Source organism: Rhinolophus sinicus, chromosome 12, assembly GCF_057876585.1.
Source record: "Rhinolophus sinicus isolate RSI-liver-muscle chromosome 12, RSI-T2T, whole genome shotgun sequence".
Lineage (NCBI taxonomy): Eukaryota > Metazoa > Chordata > Mammalia > Chiroptera > Rhinolophidae > Rhinolophus > Rhinolophus sinicus.
Window position 1 is genome coordinate 35,161,046 of NC_142512.1, and position 21,556 is coordinate 35,182,601.

A 21,556-nucleotide genomic window follows, 5' to 3' on the forward strand; every position below is an offset into this window, starting at 1 on the left:
AAATTAAGGCCTAATGCCCTAAGGTATCCCTTGTATTTAATAGATTATTTACACTCCTGTGCATCTAGAATAGTGTTAACTATGTATGTACTTTCTTAGGGAGAATTGAGAATATAGTCACTCAAATCATTTCCTGTGTTCTGTGGACCAGCTGAGGAATCCTGGTTGAAAAGCCTGCCACATTAGCTGTTGATTTTAGAATGGAAGATGGCAAGGATATATAGTTCCTTAAACCACCATCCTTCCTTTCATTCTCCCAATATAATATCTCAATTTTGTTAAATTAACATTCATTGTTTATATCATTATGACTATATAAATACTAATCACAGAATATACTGTGATTACATTTTCTTTGTTTTACAATTGTTTTTCTGGAATTAGTAAAGACTCAGGTGTTTGTTGTTGTTATGTCTTTTGCTTACGTTTCTTATATATCTGTCACTAATTCACTGACAGATACCCTCAAACCATAAATGTAACCATTCTCAAAATGGCCAAACACAAAACCAGTTTCTTAGCACTCTTTCTCCTGGGGTCTTAATTCTATTCTCCAGTCAAGACTGTTGTTGATAAGTTCTCTTGTCCTAGAATTGGCTCTTACTATCATCCCGGGAATTCCTTTCATCTCTCTCCTCTTTTGTGTCTTCTCTTTCCTTGATCTGTCATCTTGCTTCTTGATTATGCCGCTGTTTTAACAGAATATCTTCTTACTAGCTTTATGGGCAAAGGTGGCCTGGGAAGTAAATTTTTTGAGAATTTGAATGTGACAAATGTTATTTGAAGAAGACATGATTGATAGTTGGGCTGGATTCAGAATTCTAGGTTGGAAAACCTCGGGAAGTTTTCCTTCAGAATTGTGAAGACATGTTTTATTGTCATGTTGAGTTTGGATTGCAGCCGTTTGTGATATTGCTTTTTTTGTACATTCTCTTTGGAAGCTTTCAGGATCTTTAGTTTATCCCTATTTTAGTTTTCCTTTCTTAAAAAATTATGATGACGTTCTTGGTATAGGAGTCTTCTCTTGTATGTTCTTGTATGCAGTAAGTTTTTCATCTGTAAATTCTTATCTCCCAGTTCTGAGAAATTTTCTCTATTTTTCCTTATTATTTCCTCTCTCTTTCTGGAACACCTATTAAGTGGATATTTAACAGCCTGGATGGACCCTCATAATTTCTTTTCCCCTTTTTCCATCTCTTCTATTTTTGGTTCTAATATCTGGGTGATTTCTTCAACTTTATCTTTCAACCCTCACTGATTTTTGTTTTTTCTAAAATTTTTTTGTTTTCAACATTTATTCTGAAAAATAACTGTTTTTTTTTTAAGTTTCTGCTGTTGCCTGCATTTTCACCTTTTGTTCCGAGTGCCTCTGTCACAGTCCATTTGTTTTGGGTTCTTTTATAACAGAGGCCTTCTTTAAATGTCTGTTGCTCTGTGGCTGTTTTCTCATACTGAAGTAAATGATGCTGATTCTCCAGTATCCTACCTATAACATTTAAACTTGGCCTCCATTGTTCAGGGAGTTATGCTGGGAGGAGGGTGGTATCCCTCTTCTAGAAGATTGGATCTAGGTGCCATACTGCGTCCTGTGTCGTCTTTCATCCCGTTCTTCTAGTTTTATGTTCCACCTTGCATTGCTTCTCTCGGCAGATTGCTGGTTCCTTCAATTCCTAGGCTTTTCAGGGCTTCTGGCAGCATACTGACTTCCTCCCTAAGCCCCAGTGGCTTAGGTTTCAGCTTTCTCTTGTCTGTTAAATCAGTGTGTACTCTTTGCCCATCTGTTTTCCATCTTACAGAATTTTTTCACATTTCATCTGCTGTAGTTTCTTTTTCTATTCCTTGTGTCCTTGTGAGTATATACATTTTTAATTCCTTCACTGGCACTTGAATTGAGTTTCTGAATTATTGTGTGATAAATTACTATGTTCAGTTCACTATGTTTAATTGGAAATCTTGCATAGACTTTGTTGTATTACTGTAACATTAATGCACAAACATACACATACTTCCCCACGTCCCTCTACAGCTCTGCAAAAAAGGGATTATGTTTTGTAACTTGCTTTTTAAAAAATACCTTTATGTAATGGGTTTCTCTAGTTTATAAGGCTCTATTTTAAAGTCTTTAACTATAAAGTTAAAAATTTTCAACTTTATGTGTATGTATATATCCATAACTTATTTCGTCTGTGCCCTATTAATGATAACTTGGGTGGTTTCAGCTTTTTGCTACTAAAAATGCTGCCCTGACCCTCCTTTTATATACATAATTGCCTTTTTGTGATAGTTTTTGTAGGACATTTTCTTGACATGAGATTCTTGGCTTATTGGTATTTGCATTTAAAGTTTCAATAGATACTGTCAAGTTGCCCTGAAAAGAAAAATAAAACAACCATGCCAGTTCATACCCAGACAACATAGAACATGGTAGTTAACACGGATTCTGAAACCTCACTGCCTTTGTTTGAATCCTGCCTCTTTTACTCATGGATGTGATGCCATATGTTTGCTAGAATCTCACTGCAAAAGCATTCTGTTTTCTTTACCAGTTATCTCTGTAGAGTTTAATGGGAATTTCTTAGGAAACCTTTTAAAATTATATTTTGTATTAAATGTAAATTGTAGGTTTAAAAAATTCCTATTTAACTTAGTCTGTTGTATTTGTTTTGCAATGTTAAAAAAGTCTTCATAGTATTTGTTGATTGGGTTCTGTTGTTTTTGTTGCATAGCACTCCCACCAAAGGCATAGAGAACAAAGCTTTTGATCGCAATACAGAATCTCTCTTTGAAGAACTGTCTTCAGCTGGCTCAGGTCTAATTGGAGATGTGGATGAAGGAGCAGATTTACTAGGTATGACAGCTTGTCTGAAGAAGTAGCACACTGTTTTACAAGTAGATTTTTAAAAATGGTTTAATTGAAAATTCTTTTAAAATGTCCTACCTGCTTAGTGTGGTACCAGAGGTATTGCACCTTTAGGTAATTAATAGTAATATATTCTCTGAGATCATGAAAAGTTTTAAATGAAAGCATCTTTGCACATGTATATTTTTAAAATTGAATTGCACTTAAATTTGTATTTTGCCTTCATAGAACATGATATATTGAACTTGTGCTGTATTCCAAGATTAGTATTACACATTGTGTGTGTGTGTGTGTGTGTGTGTGTGTGTGTATTGATGGATAGTTAGTTCCTGACTAAAATAGATTTCATTAAATTCTGTTCCTCTTAATGAAATAAACTATAACCCTTGATTTTTCTGAGATTTCACTGAGTATTCTGTTTCAGCTCTACGGGAAATGTAATCATTTCAAATGAGTTTGTGTTGTTGAAGAACACCTGGTTGGAAAACAATACTGCATTTGGCTTTTCTGCTATTTGTTTGGTGACCTTTCCCTGAACAGCTTAACTTGTCTGGGCCGCACTTGCTTTGTGTAATCAATGAAGGGTCTGGAGTCTAGTTCAGGGGTTGGGCAAACTCTGTCTCATGGCCCAAATTCAGATCACCTCCTATGTGTGTGAATAAAGTTTTATTGGAACATAACCACACTCATTTGTTTACTTATTGTCTGTAGTTGCTTTTGCACTACAACAGGAGAATTAAATAGTCTGCAGCAGAGATCATATGGCTTAAAAAGCCTAAAATATTCATCATCTGGCCCTTTACAGAAAATGTTTGCTAACTCCTGCTCTAGGTGATCTCTAAAGTTCCTTTCAACAATAATTACATAATTCTGACGTGTCAAGTAGCTTTGGTGTAACTTTCTTATAACTTAAGACTGTACAGAAATTGGAAACCTAATAGCATTAAAAGTCTATACCTTGGGGAAGCCAAGTTCGTTAGAGCGTGGTACTAATAACACAAGGTTGCCAGTTCAATCCCCGCATGGGCCACTGTGAGCTGCACCCTCCTGAAAAAAAAAAAAAAAAGCAGCTGGGGCTTCCATGAAACCACCTGTTAAAAAAGCCTATGCCTCTGTGTTAAATTTATTGATTACCAGTTAATGTCCTTGACAGTTTGGAGTATTTTCTGAAGGAAACATAAGTTCTGCCCAAACAGCTCACAGTCTGTCTAGTAAGAGATTGAAACTACATAAAATTAACTATTCTTAGTTAGACATAGACTTCCACCATTAAAATCTAAGTAAACACATTGGAAACAATTGAATGAGTTCGCATTTCTCAAGGAGGTCTAAAAGGTTAATTCTTAAAGAATACCCCATTTTTACATTTAAATTTATACTTTAACTTTAATTAACATTAAATTATGCATGAAAAGTTCCTCTTAAGATTTGATTGGTTTGAGAAACTGACTCCCTGGCAAAATTGAGGGACAGATACAAAAAATGTTAGAAAGAAGAATTTTAAAATGTTTACATTTATATTCAAATTTATATACAGTAAATTTGGTGAATTTTTTGAATTTTGACAAATGCATAGAGCTGTGTACATCACCCCAAAAATTTCCTTCATCCTGCCTCTTTGTATTTAACCAGAATGAAGTACTATTTGATGTATTTTGTACACTCTGCTGCCTCATAATCCAATATTGAATAATACGGTTTTTGAGGCTGGTGGCCCAAACTTTCTTTTTTGTAAAGAGTTGAGGAGCCATATAGTACTTAAAAATAATTGTGGTCTTTTAAATCAAGTATTTTCTGAAAGCTTCCATCTTTAAGTCAGAAAATTAAGCATACTAAATAGGTTAAAAGCAAAATCCTGATACTGTGGTTTCCTTTCTTTCCACTTTGAAAATAAGAAATAGACTGTAAACTACTGTCCTTTCCCTTTTGCAGATATTGATATATTTATCTCTAGAATGTTTCATATTAGAAGATTTTAAAACAATACTATAAATGTAGCAACATACGCCTACGTGAATACTTTTTGGTCAAAGATAGTAAATGAAATTTCCAAGGCACATGTTTGTTGTTGGCTTATCTTCTGTACGATTCAGTGATAGCATTTGAGGTGTAATACTCACTAAGTGGAATATAGTTAAACTAACAAAACTGTTTCCTAAAGTTCTTTAATTGATCTAGGGTTGATAAATAAGTACATAGTCCATTTCTATAATTCAATATTCATTTTTCTAATCATTATTGCAAAACTCTCTTAATAGCGGATATAAATTTTTTTTTTAATTAAAGTTTATTGGGGTGACAATTGTTAGTAAAGTTACATAGATTTCAGGTGTACAATTCTGTATTACATCATGTATAAATCCCATTGTGTTCACCACCCAGAGTCAGTTTTCCTTTCATCAAAATATATTTGATGTGGATATAAATTTTTGCAATCATACATGTACTCAGTACTTAGATTACTTTTTCTGCCTCAGTTTGTCCTTTATCTTGGTTAGTGTTTCATCCTTTGACTTTATTTTCCTTGATCCCTTTCTCCATTCACTTTAGTCATTTACTCCCCATGGCCACATTCTAGAACTTGGAAATCATACATTCCTACGTCCTTCTGCTGGGATTTTCTTTCTCTTGATTATTTTCTATATTTTCTACTTTACTTTCTTTACTATGTCCTATTATCATTTAAACATGTTCAGGTCTTTCTTCACCCTTTAAAAATAAAAATACTGCCTTCCTCTGACCCTCTATCTTCAGTAGCTACCCACCCTATCATTCACTCCTCTCCCATTTCTTCTAGTCATGCTTTTGTGTAGCAATATCAGTGAGGTATCTGTTACGTGCTTGGTACTATCCTAGATGCTTGTGATACATCAGTGAACAAAACAGACTTCTTAAAAGTGCGGCTCCTTTTAACTGGCAGGATTTCCCCAGTCCCACTTGACCTGCAATCTGAATGGGCATTCTCCCCGACACTCACCTTGCCTGAAACAGTAAACCTTCTTGTTTACTATACCCAGCAGTTCCTTTTCAGTTATTTCACATGGCTTCTCAGATAGCATTTATCTTTAAAACTGTCTTTGCTGGATTTCTGAGATATCACACTTTCCAGCATTCTTTTCTGACTCTGACTGTTGCTTTTCAATCTTCTTTGCAGGCTTGTCTTCCTCTGCCCATCTTTCAGATATCAGTGTTCCTGGCCCAGGCCTGCTTCTTTGTTGGGGATATCTTATTTGCTCTTGTTGTTTCTTGGCTTTCGTGGCCACTTACTCCAAAAGTTTTTATCTCCATCTAAAATCTTTTTCTAGAGCCCCCAACTATTACTGTCAAACAGCCCATAGACACCTCTAAGGTGGTTTGTAGGGCTTATACTTTATATGCCATCATCTTTTTGTCCTGTCCCCCAAGGCTGTTCTTATACCAACATGTACTAACTCAGTGAATGAATGACCTCACCATCCACTCTGTTCTCCATCCTAGATCTCTCCCTCTTCCCTCACAACCAATCACAAAGGATTGTTTGTTTCCTTTCTTTAAAAAAGAAATCTGTCTCCTTTTTGCCTCTGCTTAATTGGCACACCCTCCTCTAGCAGTTCTGTTTTGATCCCCTAGTTAAAGCTTACTTGGCCTTGAAGTGTGTCCCCATAGCACTGCGTTGTATTTGTTATGCCACTCTTCATACTGTGCTATAATTTTTGTGTACCTGTCTCAGTGTGGCCCAGACAATGTGTCTTTTTCTCACTGGTGAGTTTTTAGTACATAGCGCAGCAACTAAGTGAGTGGATTTCTAAATAATTCTAACAGTTTTGTTTCACCTGTAAATCTGTGATTCTTAACCTTTCGGGGTTAAAACTCCTTTACTGGAGAATTTGTAAGCAAGCAGTGTGCTTTTGGGAAAATGACCACACAGAATTGGATAAAATCGCATACTTTCTCAAGAGATTAACACATAATTTGGAAGCCCATCCATGAACCTAGCTTGAGGCTCAGTGCTAAAATCCAAATGAGATGTCTGTGATTTTAAAAAGTAGTTTTTCCTGTTTTAATAGGTAAAGTTTCCAAGTATGTTAGCCCTAAGTTTCTGCTTGGTTGAAGTCTTGAACAGAAATGGGGCCACTTCAAGTTATGTTTTTCTTATAGTTATGAATTAGTGTTTACTGAATATTTCAAAATGAGAATTTTGGGCAGTTCTATTGATGATATACTAAATTTATATGCTAGATTTTAAGAGTACTCTTCATTAGGAATGTGTAAACTATAGAAAATACATTATAGGATATGATTCCCATATACTAGATATTTCAGTTTTTTCATACATATAATATTTACATTTTATTGTGTTGAGTTAATGGTTTCTCTACATCTTTTCAATTTTATTGTCTCTTCTGTCTCATTTTTGAAATAAATGAGTGTAGTTCTTCCTTTTTGAACACAATCTAATTGAGATTCTCATTCATTTTTCTCTTGGGCTGCTTACCCAGGGGAATATTCTGGTGTGTATGCTTTTAAATACTTTAATATTACTGCTTTTTAAACTAGGTATTCTTGGCTGCTGTTCTCATTTAGTGCTTTCTCATCATTTTTTTCTGCTCAACTATTTTTTTGTTTTTGCCCTGCATATATTTTCAGCTTTTATGCTTATCTCCCTATATGCTTGAGAGTTTATAGCAAATATAGTCATTATATAACCTTTTCTAAAACCAGTCTAAACCTTATTTCTTCTGACTCTGTAGCTTTATTGAAAAGTTAACGTTGGTATTTAAAACATATCTTGTCAAAATTCGTTTTGGAATTGGAATATGGAAACTTTTCTGGTTTTTCTTTATTTTCAGTTTTTGGCGACTACATAGATGGATAATTAAATAAGCACTATTTCTTATATTTAATTCTTCATTGTAGAAGTACCCTGATCTTTGAGAATATTTGAGATAATTATAATAAAGACAAAATATGAGTCCAAATGTGAGCATTGGATTTTTAGCATTCCTGGGTTGGTTTTGTGTTAAATTATCTTAAGTCATTTGAAACATTACCTTTTTAAAAAATAAGGGGGCATGTTAACTCTTTTACCTTATGTAGTTTTCTTTAGAAATATTTTTTTCCTGTTTATCTGGGTTATGAATATTACTTCTTCCATTGTATGTGATTTTCCAACATTAGCTTAGGATAAATGACTGGTGGGTTTTTGGTTTTTTGCTTTGCAATTTTTTGTTTTTGTAACTTTTTGAGATATATTCCTTAGTGTGTTTTTTTATTTCTTCAGTTTCTTATGAGTAGCAAATTAAATAGTTTTCTTCTCCCCAAAGATCACTACGCTGGACTTTGCATCAAATGCTCTACCTGCCTACCTTATAGTACTCATTAAATTATTAAACATGATTCTATAAAGTGACGACTGAACATTATTATTTCAGAGGTTGTGCTTTGAAGAAAACTTTATATTATTGACATGGGGGTTTCAATCTAATTATATGCAAATAATTAGTAAAGCATGTTTTTAGGTGTAACCTATCCGAGCATCCTTATGAATGAAGGAAATCATCGTAATTTTTGTCCTTTGCACACCATTATGCACTAAACCATAGCATTGTGGTTCCCGATGTTTTTCATATCATGCATAAAACTTTACAGATTAATGATCTATTTTCATGCTGTTTCTTACATAAAACATTTCTTGTTCTTTGTTTTTGCTTTACATGGAATGCATGGGCTTTAAGACCATAATTTCTTTGGTAAGGTTTCATCTGCATTGGGGTTCCATCTTTCCTTGGCCTAGTTTCTGCCTATTCCCTATGAATAAGGCCTACTTTTTAGGCAAAAGACTACAATACCAACTGTGATTTGGAAATGCTCTGATCCGTATTAATGCGGTTCTTTTTTCCCCCCTAAATACTGCTACATTTTTAAATATTTGTCAGAAAACTCTTGATCCTTTTGACATATTATCTATGCGACAATATAGACTAACAGTTATAAAGAATTGGCTAACAAAATCTTTAGCTTTGTTTTGTGACGGATAATTATAATTTTATAATCCGCTCAAGTAGGTAATGTCAAATGAAATTATAGACAAACAGATTACTAAAGGACATAAAATTTGTAGAATAAAATTTGCAACTATAGCTTATATTATGTTTATGTAATTTTTGATAAATCTATTTTCAAAGTTTTTATCCTTTTTCTTTTGCTAGGCATGGGCCGTGAAGTTGAGAATCTTATATTAGAAAATACACAACTGTTGGAAACCAAGTAAGTATATATAAAATTTTAACAAGGAACAAGAGACACTGAATTTTCTCCTTATCCAAGTCAGTGATTTTCTTCAATTCAACACAGCACTAACACAGTCTCACAGCCCCATCTCATTCCCCTTCCTTGTGTGTGGGCTCATGCTTCCACACAGCACACGTACACACGCATGTGCTCGCACGCAGATAGATCATGGGGCCTAAGTTCACTGATGGATATGTTTTGTTGCTCAGTTTGCAGAGATTTTCACCTCCTTTCCATTCTACAAGTATCCATGCCTTTCTCTTAATATTGTGATGTGTTGTATGTATGCTTTTCCTGAGGTTTCTTTTATTTCTGCATAAATGTCGTGACCTGTTCCTACCCCACCTCTTCAGAGTTCTCCTCCATAGCTGTCGGTTCTCAGGTACAATTTGTGGGTCTTAGGCCCTCAAACACATTGGAATCTTACAGTGGTACAGGTCCTGAGTCAGGTGGAAAAGCAGATTGTGCCCCATTATTAATTTGCTATATCAGCAATTTTGGAACATCTGTGTGTATCCAAAAGAAATACAGGTATAACGAGGTCCTATGCCCAATATACCCAAAAGGAACTAGATCTTAGATTTTTTTCAGTTCTTTCCAGTTTAGGCTTTTTTTCTCATTAATTATTAAAAGTTAATTTAAGGATTAACTTAACTTTATTGAACAGGTAATATCTTCAGACCTTATTAACTATACTCTTATGGATGCTATTAGATGGTTGCTTTGTGTTTCTTTTTACCTTTATCTACAAACAACAGTAGGTAGATACCTTTGAAGTATTCAATTATTCAGCTTTGTGATTATGTAGTTACTTTGTCTACAGGACAAAAAGCTGAAAGATGGAAAGAATATTTATTTGTAATGATGCACTTGAACTATGTATTTCTTAGAAATGCGTTGAATGTAGTGAAGAATGACTTGATAGCAAAAGTGGATGAACTGACCTGTGAGAAAGATGTGTTGCAAGGGGAACTGGAGGCTGTGAAACAAGCCAAACTGAAGCTGGAGGAAAAGAACAAAGAACTGGAGGAAGAGCTGCGGAAGTAAGTTCTCACTATGTTGTTCTAAGCCACACTGTCTGTGCCAGTGTGCCACAAAGGAGTAGTATGAGCCCGAGACTCAGGCCTGCAGCCCTCTCAACCAGGAAGGGCCAAGAGCTGCCTGGGAGAGGGTAGTGTGCCCAGCCGATGGCCTCTGCCGTGAGCAGGCCCCTCCATTTACTGAATAGGACCGCCTTTATGTTTGTCATGATGTGAAAAAGGTTGGAAGGACTTCAAATATTGCTAATAAGGAAATTAGAGACATTATTTTCCTTCATTCAAATTTCTTTAATGCCTGCTTTTTGTTTTGTTTAGTTTAGTTTTGTTTTGTTTCCTGAGTACGCTGCTATGATAACATTCCCCTAAGTGAAGGCAATTTAATAAATAGTCTGTTTAGAAAAAGAAAAAGTGGTGGTTAAAAATTTTGACCCACTCTTTCATTCTTTGAAAAGATAAACTCAACTCACATAACATGTTTTGTTTTGTTTTCCCCACTAGAGCTCGTGCAGAAGCTGAAGATGCAAGGCAAAAAGCAAAAGATGATGATGATGTAGGTTTACAATTTTGGAATTTTTTCCTTACCTTACCACATTTTGGTATGTTGGGGAAGTCTTAATTAATGAAGCTTTGGATATAGTATGATAAAGAAAATCAGAAGACATGTTTGTGGTCATGAGTAAGATACGCTTATGCTCCCACATTGTATCCAGATGCAAAGCTTTCTAGCTACATGTGGTGTACTCATTTTTCCCCTGTGGCTCTGTGCTCTGACCTGTGTCTGCATGTTCAAGTTCAAGGACCAACTGGGACATTTTGGAGATTTTTATTTTTGTTTTGCTTGAAATTTTGGCTTAGAAATACAAAAGCTTAATAATAAAAATTGTTTAATAGTATGAAACTTAAAAAGAAGTCTAGAACTTTAATAGTGGGCAATTAGCCCATATTGTTGTCAACATATTTAAATACGAAAGAATAAATATTAGTTTCTTGCCAATTTTATTAGCCTACTAGTCATTCTGTTAGTAACTAGGTTATCTTTCCTATAACAGATGTTTGCTAGTCAAGCATCAGAGACATGGGTGTCCTGGACAGAATGATTAGTTTGTGCCCCTTCAATCTCTTAATTGTTTTTTAATATAATATTTGACACATAAAAATATATGTAACATAAGTTATTAATAATAACTTAATATTATAATAAATTAACAATACAAACCTATCAACCAACTAAGCGCTAGAACATTTTCAAACATTGAAGCTATCCTGTGCTCCTCTCCTCCACAGGAAACTATCCTATAGTCATTTTCTCACCTTAAAAAAATTATTTTATTATACTACATATGTATGTATTCATACAAAGTAGGGTTTAATTTTCGTTGTTTTTGTGTTTTATACTGTATTTCATCTTGGAGTCTTCTATTACTCAGTATTGCTTTTGATATTCACCTGTGTTGTAATATAGTGCTATATACTTCACTCACAGTCACTGCTTTATAATATCCCATTGTATGAATATACTGCAATTTGTATTTCTGTTTTCCAGTTAATGAGTATTTAGGTTCTCAGCTTTACTACCATAAACAATGCTGTTGATATGAACATTGTAGCACAAGTCTCCTGGTTTTTCCAGGGTATATACCTAGGAATGGGATTGCTGTATTGCAAACTCAGAGTCCTCTAATCATTTGTTCTTTGACGTCTATTTAAAAGAGAGGCCATGTTCTGTGGCTAGAGAACAATGGAGGAGGCTGCTAAAGGCTAAGCTCCGCCTCTTTCTTACTGTCCCAAGCCTTGCAGCTTTGATCCAAAATGTGCACACTCTACTCAGCAAAACAAAAGCTTTACAACTAATCCAGCCTTCCTCAGGAGGAGCCTTTAGAAATCAGCAGTAGAAGGAAGTTGAATTGAACATGCTCGATTGGTCTTACCATACTCAACATCCCTTATTCTCCCTAGGAAGAATTCTGATTGATACAGTTGTGTCCATCTTGTATTTCTGTTGGTGTTTAAGTGACTCTTACACTTGGGTACCTTGGTAACTCCCCGATGAGTTTATACTGTACTTTGGCCTTGTATGCATATGGATTGGTAGTTTGACATAAATGAACCTCTTTTGGAACTAACTTGTAATTAATTTCTGAATGACTACAATTTGTTATAGAATGAATTTAAAATAATGTGAGCAACATTTCCAGGTGAGCATATTAAATCTATATAGATAGCAGTTAACTCTTTTGGTTTTAGTTCAAAATATGCAATACTCTTTGTATTTCCTTTATGTTCAAATATCTGTATTTATATCAAGAAATTAAATAGGGTGGCCAGTTTGCTCAGTGGTTAGAGCGCAGCGCTCATAACACCAAGGTCGCCGGTTCAATTCCCACATGGGCCAGTGAGCTGTGCCCTCCACAACTAGATTGAAGACAACAACTTGACTTGAAGCTGATGGGTCCTGGAAAAACACACTGTTCCTAATACCCCCCCCCCAAAAAAAAATTTTTTTTTTTAATATTTAAAAAAAAAAGAAATAGTCTACCTCTTATCTTTTCAGTCATAGGTAATTACTTAAATCTATTGATTTTATTTTTATAAAGCTATTTTACTTTGATCAATTAGAGTAGACATTAAGGAATATTTAAAAGCTTAAAGATTTTACTTAAGTTTAAGATAATACCAAAACAGATATATGCTCCCAGAGTGATCTGTAGTCTTCTTTTCATTATAGAGTGATATTCCCACAGCCCAGAGGAAGCGTTTTACTAGAGTAGAAATGGCCCGTGTTCTAATGGAGAGAAACCAGTATAAAGAGAGATTGATGGAGCTTCAGGAAGCTGTTCGATGGACAGAGATGATTCGGTTTGTATGAGAAGTGCCTCTGGTGCTTTCTAGTATTGTTTCCTAGTTTTGAATATTCCTTCATTCAGAATTAGAGTCCTGCCTTGGAGATCCAAGCCCCTTGCCCTGTTTACTAGGAGAGACTTTCTAAAGTAACACTTGGAATTAGTAATAGAATGTGATATCAAAGTGGGTGCCTTTGGGACCAGTAGGGCTCTTGGAGAATGTTTCTGTGACCTCTAAAATGCAATTGTTATTACTTAGAAATGATGGTCATTTTTCAAAAGAATGTAGAAATTGACACTGCTTTTGCAATAATGTCAAGAAAAGATAAGAATTTCACATAGGAAACAATCATTTTTATTCTGTCTTCCTATAAAGTACTCTTACTGAACCCACCCCCCCGCACCCCCATTTTCTGACTGTTTGCACAAAACACCACTTCCACTGAGGTCTTTGTCCGTTAGATCTTAAATCGCACCTCTGATGCTGCCATCTAACGGTCATACTCTCAGTAAAAGTATTCCTTTCATTTAGAAAGAACTCGTGAAAAGTTTGTAAATTAGTTATCCCCTAATTTACCCATATTTTTGAGTTTGGATTGTCATATCAGATTTACCAATAATAGTATACACTGACACTTGTTTTAGTTTATGAACATATTTCCTAACCTTCAACTTTTACAACCTTATGATTATATCATGTGTTTACCAATTTATATGTCCTTTACTAATGTCATACTAGAACTCTTTCGTATACAATATTTACCATTTGCTAAAATTATAATTGTTTATAGCTACCAAGAAGGAAAGAGATCAATATACTTAAAATTTTTTTTTTTTTTTTTTAATTACAGTTGACATGCAATATTATATTAGTTTCACGTGCGCAGCATAGTGCTTAGGCAGTTGTATAACTTATGAAGTGGTCACCCCAATAAGTCTAGTACCCATCTGACACCATACATAGTTACTACAATATTATTAACTATATTCCTTATGCTATACCCTACATCCCCATGACTATTTTGTAACTACCAATTTGTACTTCTTAATCCCTTCCCCTTTATTGGACAAAGAAACAAATGTCCTCAGAAATGTGTTAACTCTAGCATTTAATGGATATTAAAGAAGTAATGAATAAATACTTCAAAAACTGAGGCATATAGGCAGGCTCCACTTTTCATTGCTATTTTTAACTCTAGCCATGACGTGGCAGTCAACAAGTGAAAAGAAATGGTAGCTACTTTTAACTTTTTTCCATTGGGTTAAAAGATGTTTTTAATTTAATCTTTTTTTTTTTTTAAGTGAAAATGGGGCTTTCACAGCAATGACAGAATCCTTCCCACCTTACTAAATCAGTTTGGAATGCCTTATTTTCTGAAATTTTGTTGAATTACCTATCAATCCAGTTTATCCCCTTCCCTGGTCATCTTTTCAGTGATGGAAAAGTTTTAGTCCTGTGAAAAATGACCCACCAGAACAGTAAAGTTGTGAGAGCTGGGAGTATAAGATGGTAGAAAGCTTTATGTAAAGACAGGAATTCACAAGGTCATATTTTGATAAAAGGGAGAGTTGGAGGATATCTTTTCAATAAAAATTTTTAAATGTTAACATTCAGGCATGTTAGCTGTCTATCCAGCACAGGTAATAATCTCATATTTATCAGTAGACTGAGCTCTTTGAGGGAGGGATAGTATTTTATTTATCTAAGTTGTTGTTGCCTTAGCAGACTGACTGACACATTATATCAAAGTAATTACTTACTGAATTTAATTGTTGACTCTCTTCTGTGTAGCCCATGAACTTCTTGGGTCCTCCGTTCTTTAGCTAGAAAGTTAGAACCCCTCACTGATAACACACTTTTTTCTTTTTCTTTCTTTTTTAATGTAGAGCATCAAGAGAAAACCCAGCCATGCAGGAAAAAAAAAGGTCAAGCATTTGGCAGTTGTAAGTATCTAAAAATACACAAACACATTAGTATTTTGAGACAAGATTATAGTCAAAACTTATTTTCAAGAATGATTTGGTGTCTCCTTCCTTACTCAGTCCCTCCTTCCCGCCCCGTCTCCCCTCCTTTCGTAAATTTGAGGTATACAGCTAAACTGAACTTTTTCTTTTTGATATGTAGTGTGCCAGATCGGTAAGGCTGTTCTTGAGGACAAAAATAATGCTGTCGTAAGCCGCATCGTTGGTTATGCATTTGGTGGAATCCTCTGCTAAATTAAATAAAACAATGGGGAATTATTCATGGAGTTGATAATTACCTAGATCCCCATTAAATACTTAACTGACTCACTGGTTGTGTGATTATAAGGAACTTTACAAAGTGAAGATTAGAAATTTAGTGTTTGTGGGGTTTGAGTAGTGTCTGTTTTGGACTGGAGTTATGTTCATGCCAGAAGTGCTGTGCATTTACTGCTTAATACTTACCCCTTTTTGGTGAATCTGTTGTTTAATAGAAGTGTTGTGGGTTGTTTTTTTTGTTTTTGTTTTGAGTGGATGTGAAAATAGTATTTAAATAGAGCTTAATATGAAAAATGTGTAAGATGTGTGCTAAAATGGTGATATGTGTTGCAGTACTTTATTATGACTTTTTAGAACTGGCGTGTTAAGCTTCTGTTCAAACTATGCAGCCATAACCTTGCTGTTTCACCACCACTTTTACACTGCACCAAGTAGGAGCTAGCTAAAGGAGCCATCTTTATTTCTTCGTTATGGGAAGCTCCCTGTACTTAAGAACTTTTCCTTTTATAGTGTGAATTGCTAATTAACAAACCAGGAATCCATCTTGCTAAGCAATAGCTTCTCTTTCCTAAATGTCTGTGTTTGGCTGTGAATTATTGCTAAGGCTGTACTGTGTGACTACAAAAAATCTTTTTGCCGGTTTCTAACTCACTGCCTTGTAAAAGCACTCTGGAATTTGTGAGAAAATATAGATTGTTCTTCACAGTACATGTAACACACACACACTCACTTTTTCCTTTTTAGTTTCAGCCGACTTTTCAGCTCCTCAAGCAATACTACTAAGAAGCCCGAACCACCTGTTAATCTGAAGTATAATGCACCCACCTCTCATGTTACTCCTTCTGTTAAGAAAAGAAGTAGCACCTTATCTCAACTCCCTGGCGATAAGTCCAAAGCCTTTGATTTCCTTAGTGAAGAGTAAGTATTTTCTAGACTAGTGGTTGTGCCCTAAATAAATGAACAGTTCAGAATGTTCTTGCTGCTTATCAGATCAGCTGTAAGCATTCTGATAAATGTATAAATAGAGTATTTCTGTAACTTGACTACCTGTAAGTAAATTACTTATAGTCAACACCTTTTATAAAAATTACATTCCACAGTTTTCATAAAAAGAAGGAATTTTTCTTTTTAATGTCTCCTTTTGGCTGGTATTATAACATGGGTAAATATTAATTGAAATGTTAAAGGCCTATATAAGCATTTATGCTAAATGTTTGAACATTTCCATTGGTGTCAGAAGGACCTGGTTTTCCATTCTGACTCTGCTTCTCATTAGGTATGTGAACTTGGGCAAGGTAACGTCTCAGAACCCCAGTTTCTCTGCCTAGAAAATGAGTATGATTACCTATCTCAGAGGTGTTAGGATTAAATTAGTGTCTGTAAAATGTCTGACGCAGAAGTAAATTTGTTTACTATGAGATACATAGCAAGTCACCTCACAAAAATTTAAATGGCCCAAAGAAAGACAAATTATTTTCAGAATCATTTTTGTAGTATTTTACTCTGCAGCTCTAAAGCTTACCTAGTCAGTTTACATTTTTGTCTCCTGAAACAAGTTAATGGGATCCAAAAGTTAACCTGTATTATCTTCCTAAGAAGGCATTAATTTATTGATCTTCAGTCACATCTAGCATGTTCCCTGACACTAGAAAATTCTCAGTAAGTATTTGTTAAATGAACACAAAAAGAGGAGCCAAAAATATTTAAGAATTTTTCCTTTTCGTATGGCCCAGATCTGAAACCTGATGTAAATTTGATGGTTGATGACATAACAGGCTGCTTGCTAACCTGTTAAAGCTTGGGCACTGTATTTACTGCATAACTTTAAAGGACCAGTTTTAGTATAATACTTTAAGGAGAAATCTTAGTCTGAAGTAAACTAATTTGAAATCATGTAATTTTTTTGTTGTTATTTTTGCTGTTTTAGTGGGAGAGCTTTTGTTACATTCACTTAATTAAAAAAGGAAATGTCTTTTCCTTTTAGAACTGAAGCTAATTTAGCCTCACGCAGAGAACAAAAGAGAGAACAGTATCGTCAGGTAAAGGCACATGTTCAGAAGGAAGATGGGAGAGTGCAAGCTTTTGGCTGGAGTCTGCCTCAAAAGTATAGACAGGTAACATGTGAACATGGTAAGAGCATCTCTTTGCATGGGGAGATGCAGGGGGAGAGGAGTATGCCTGGGCATGAAGGACTCTAATACACACCCCATACCTGCTCGTTTCAAGCTGCATGGACTTGCCATCCATTTAGAGAAGTGTGTTGAGGGTAGTGGTTTTCAGGCTGTTCTCCAGAGCCCTAGAGCTCAAAAGAAATGCCTCTGAGTCTGTGAGGTGGGAGAGGCGTCAATGAGAGGTGGCGGAGAGCATGAAACTTGAGGGATCCAGCTCTGTTTTTATATTTGAAGGTTTCATTTTTAGAAAAAACAGCATCTATTATTTAAAAGTTTTAAGAAGACATTGGCCTGGAGCCTTTCAAACTGTTGTCTTAAAACTCAGTTCAGTCTTCAGAAACTTTACCTGTCTACTCCATTTTCCCTACTCCTACAAGACTCAGCTCATGCTTACACACACATACACACACACGCAAACTCCCATACGTATGTGAATTAGTGCTCTCTTCTGAGCTCCCGTAGCCTCTTGTTTCTCTAATTGCCACGTGATTTTCTCATTTTACAAATGAGAATGACAAAATTAACTTGAACCTGATTTCAAAGAGTAAATTATGTAACAGCAGAGCTTGCGCGTGTCTCAGTGGTTCTGTAAATTCACTTTTGGTGAGGCTTAGCAATATCTTTCTCTCCCCTCTGCAATTACTAGGTAACCAATGGTCAAGGGGAAAATAAGATGAAAAATTTACCTGTGCCTGTCTATCTCAGACCTCTAGATGAAAAAGATGCATCAATGAAGGTAAATTAATTTTGTAGTTAAAGGAGATATGTCCTAAATTCTGGGTGAATTTTTTTTCTAAACCAAAAATGTTAAATTCTACTTTTGTGGATCAGATTATTATTTATTTCGTAGTTTTAAACCGGGATAACTTTTAACATTAAAGATCTATATTTATTGTCATTGGCTTTTAAAAATATATGGAAAATTCTAGACATTTTTAGAGAGAAAATGACTTAATACCTTTTTTTTTTTTTTACTCAAAAGCTGTGGTGTGCTGTTGGCGTCAATTTATCTGGTGGGAAGACCAGAGACGGCGGCTCTGTGGTTGGAGCAAGTGTGTTTTACAAGGATGTTGCTGGTCTGGATGCAGAAGGCAGCCAACAGCGAAGTGCCTCTCAGAGTAGTTTAGACAAGCTGGACCAGGAACTTAAGGTACACGTGTGCACGGCGGACACCTGAGGAGACTATTAGTTTAGCTCTTTGGTCCAAAACTTACTTCTGAGTTCTACTTCTAATTAGGATTACAATGCCCCTGCTTACTCCTCACTTTTTCTCTTTTTAAAATCAATTTTTTTGAGATATATTTTATACACAAAAGAGTGTATACTTGAAATGGGTACAGTTCAAAGTTTCAACAAATGTATGCACTTACGTAGTAACAATCATTACAATCAGGATATAGAACATTTTAGTCACCGATCTGCTTTAACTGCCAGTTTTTAATCTGCTAATTAATATGGAATGGTAGTTATATTTTGAGCCTTCCAAATAATCTGGAAGTAAACTTGGAAGAGTATTGCCCTTGACTGTAATAGCACAGCCTTACAGATATTTACCCATACATTATTTTAAACACTCATTTTCCTCACTTTGCCCTGCAGGAGCAGCAGAAGGAGTTTAAAAATCAAGAAGAGTTATCCAGTCTAGTCTGGATCTGTACCAGCACTCACGCAGCTACAAAAGTTATCATTATTGATGCTGTTCAACCAGGCAACATCCTAGACAGCTTCACTGTTTGCAACTCTCATGTTCTGTGCATAGCAAGTGTACCAGGTAGGAGTGAGCTGTGCCCCTGCTTTCCCATGGTCCACCTCCTTTGTAGGACCGAATTCAAAATGAACTGGAAACAAATAACTAAACAAAATATTTCCAGATATTTGAAGAAAATGAAACAGTGGTAATATTAGAAGATGGCTGGGAGGCAGCGGGCAAGGGCGTATTTAGGTTGATTGGTAAGGGAAGGGCTTCTAAAATTTTGGATTAAATCTTACATGATGTTAAAACATTGTTTTAAAAATTAAAGTCATTTGTAATAGATCCACAGTGGAATATTATTCAGCCATGAAAAGGAATTAAAGCATTACACTAAGTGAAATAAACCAGACACAAAAGGGCAAATATTGTACGATTCCACTTACATGAGGCAAATTCATAAAGACAGAATTAGATTAGAGAGATTACCTGGAACAGGCAGGTAGGGGTGTTGGGGCTCAGCGAACAGAGAGTTATTGTTTAATGGGTACAGCTTTTCTGTTTGGGGTGATGGGAAAGTTTTAGACATAGGTTGTTTTGATGGCTGTACATTGTAAATGCCACCGAATTTTACACTTAAAAAATAGTGAAAATGGCAAATTTTATGTTATATATATTTGACTACAATAAAATGTTTTAATGTGATAAGAATAAAAACAGCTTTCTAAATTGAAAGAACTGAAGAAGTTTATATTGTAAATGCTTAGTTTTTAAATGTCTTACTAATGTCATAAGGCACAGTATACGTTTAGGGTGATTAATTTTTAATATGGTGGCAGAAGTTTGTATTTCAAACAGCAAACTAGTTTGCCAACTTGACACATAATTGGATTTCATTGTTTTTAACCTCATTAGGTGGGTGCCCAGGACCTCATATTAGGAGCAGAAGCATCATTTCTGACATTTTCATGTTTGCTTATGCTTGTATTAAAAGAAGTATTATCTTAAATTTTTAAGCTACTTTACCATTTTGTGAAGGTTACATTAAATAAAATTTAAAGCTACCATTTGTCAGTTTATTCAAATAATTATTTGTCTCACCTGCACACACTTATTTCAAACAACTACAGTGCTTTTATGGAGAAAATGCTATTTGTATGAGTTTACTTAGTGTTAAAAGAAGGTTTATGTTGTTTTTCAGGAGCACGAGAAACAGACTACCCTGCGGGAGAAGAGCTTTCAGAATCTGGACAGGTAGACAAAGCGTCTCTATGTGGAAGCATGACAAGCACTAGCTCAGCAGAGACAGACAGCCTGTTGGGAGGCATCACGGTGGTTGGTTGTTCAGCAGAAGGTGTGACAGCAGCTGCCACTTCCCCTAGTACCAACGGTGCTTCACCAGTGATGGAAGAACCACCAGGTATAGCTGTCCCCTTACATACCGTCTGTATAGAGTCTGAGCCTATCCCATATGCCTCATTATGGACTGAATTTAGATCTTAAAGTAACAAGGATGAAGGAGCTTAAAGAAGATGTTATAATGCCTGTTAAATGAAACCGTGAGGTTTTTTTTGTGTTTTTTTGTAATGATGAATTCTTAATTTCATGATAGTGTGGAGGAAGAGGGAGTAGGTGGAGAGAAATTCTTTAGTGGAGGTTTGTGTAAGGAAATTATTGGTAGAAAAGTTCAAACTCAGAATGGTTAGCACGTTATATTTATTTTTTAGAAAAGGAAGCAGAAAATAGTGAGGTTGATGAAAATGTTCCAACAGCAGAAGAAGCAACTGAAGCCACAGAAGGCAATGCAGGGTCAGCTGAAGACACCGTGGACATCTCCCAAACCGGCGTGTACACAGAGCATGTCTTTACAGATCCTTTGGGAGTTCAAATCCCAGAAGACCTCTCACCAGTGTATCAGTCAAGGTATACAAATGGGTCAGCAACTTAGGAAACCAGATAAGCACACACACAAAAGGAACCAAAATAGTCCGAAACAGCCAAACTATTCCCACTAATTGGCATTGTTGTGGCAGACTTAGATTCCCACTGTGTCTTCATTTATTCCTTCCACTTCATTCTCTCTGGGTATTTTTTTCTCATTTGTTCTCTTTTACTTCCAACTTCGAAGAAAAATCTTGTCTATAAAGTATATTAGTCAAAATCTTCCTGGTGATATTCTCCTCTGGTATGACTTTTTTTGAATTGTTGTACTCATTGTCTTCCATTCTATTAATAACTTTTGACATTTTAATCCCCACCCCTACTCTCTCTCTCTCATTCTAGTTATAAAATTGGCCATTGTTTCAATTTCCCACGTGGGTTTGAATGACCTTTGTGAATTTAGTTTTCTGGCAAATATTTTATTAGAAAACAATTTGTTTGGGGCTCTTCCTTTAAAAGTTGGTTAATCTAGGCCCATTTAGTGAATTCTTTAATTTCTTTTC

The 21,556-nt window shown here is 35.3% G+C and overlaps 1 protein-coding gene across 16 annotated transcripts in view; it reads left to right on the top strand.

The window, feature by feature from the left end:
- Positions 1-21,556, top strand: part of SPAG9 (sperm associated antigen 9) — a 110,450-nt gene that overhangs the window by 66,817 nt on the left and 22,077 nt on the right. For 5 of the 16 annotated variants that reach the window (XM_019730983.3, XM_019730991.3, XM_074320531.2 and 2 more), the window contains 15 exons: positions 2,727-2,848; positions 7,339-7,350; positions 8,575-8,589; positions 9,049-9,106; positions 10,021-10,173; positions 10,669-10,720; positions 12,896-13,026; positions 14,898-14,954; positions 15,996-16,169; positions 17,236-17,365; positions 18,069-18,158; positions 18,405-18,572; positions 19,022-19,193; positions 20,314-20,532; positions 20,840-21,035. In XM_019730983.3, the coding sequence (XP_019586542.1) occupies positions 2,727-2,848; positions 7,339-7,350; positions 8,575-8,589; positions 9,049-9,106; positions 10,021-10,173; positions 10,669-10,720; positions 12,896-13,026; positions 14,898-14,954; positions 15,996-16,169; positions 17,236-17,365; positions 18,069-18,158; positions 18,405-18,572; positions 19,022-19,193; positions 20,314-20,532; positions 20,840-21,035 (1,749 nt within the window). The remainder of the gene's footprint in view (positions 1-2,726; positions 2,849-7,338; positions 7,351-8,574; positions 8,590-9,048; positions 9,107-10,020; positions 10,174-10,668; positions 10,721-12,895; positions 13,027-14,897; positions 14,955-15,995; positions 16,170-17,235; positions 17,366-18,068; positions 18,159-18,404; positions 18,573-19,021; positions 19,194-20,313; positions 20,533-20,839; positions 21,036-21,556) is intronic. The other 11 variants (XM_019730987.3, XM_019730993.3, XM_019730996.3 and 8 more) reach the window with 6 other exon arrangements.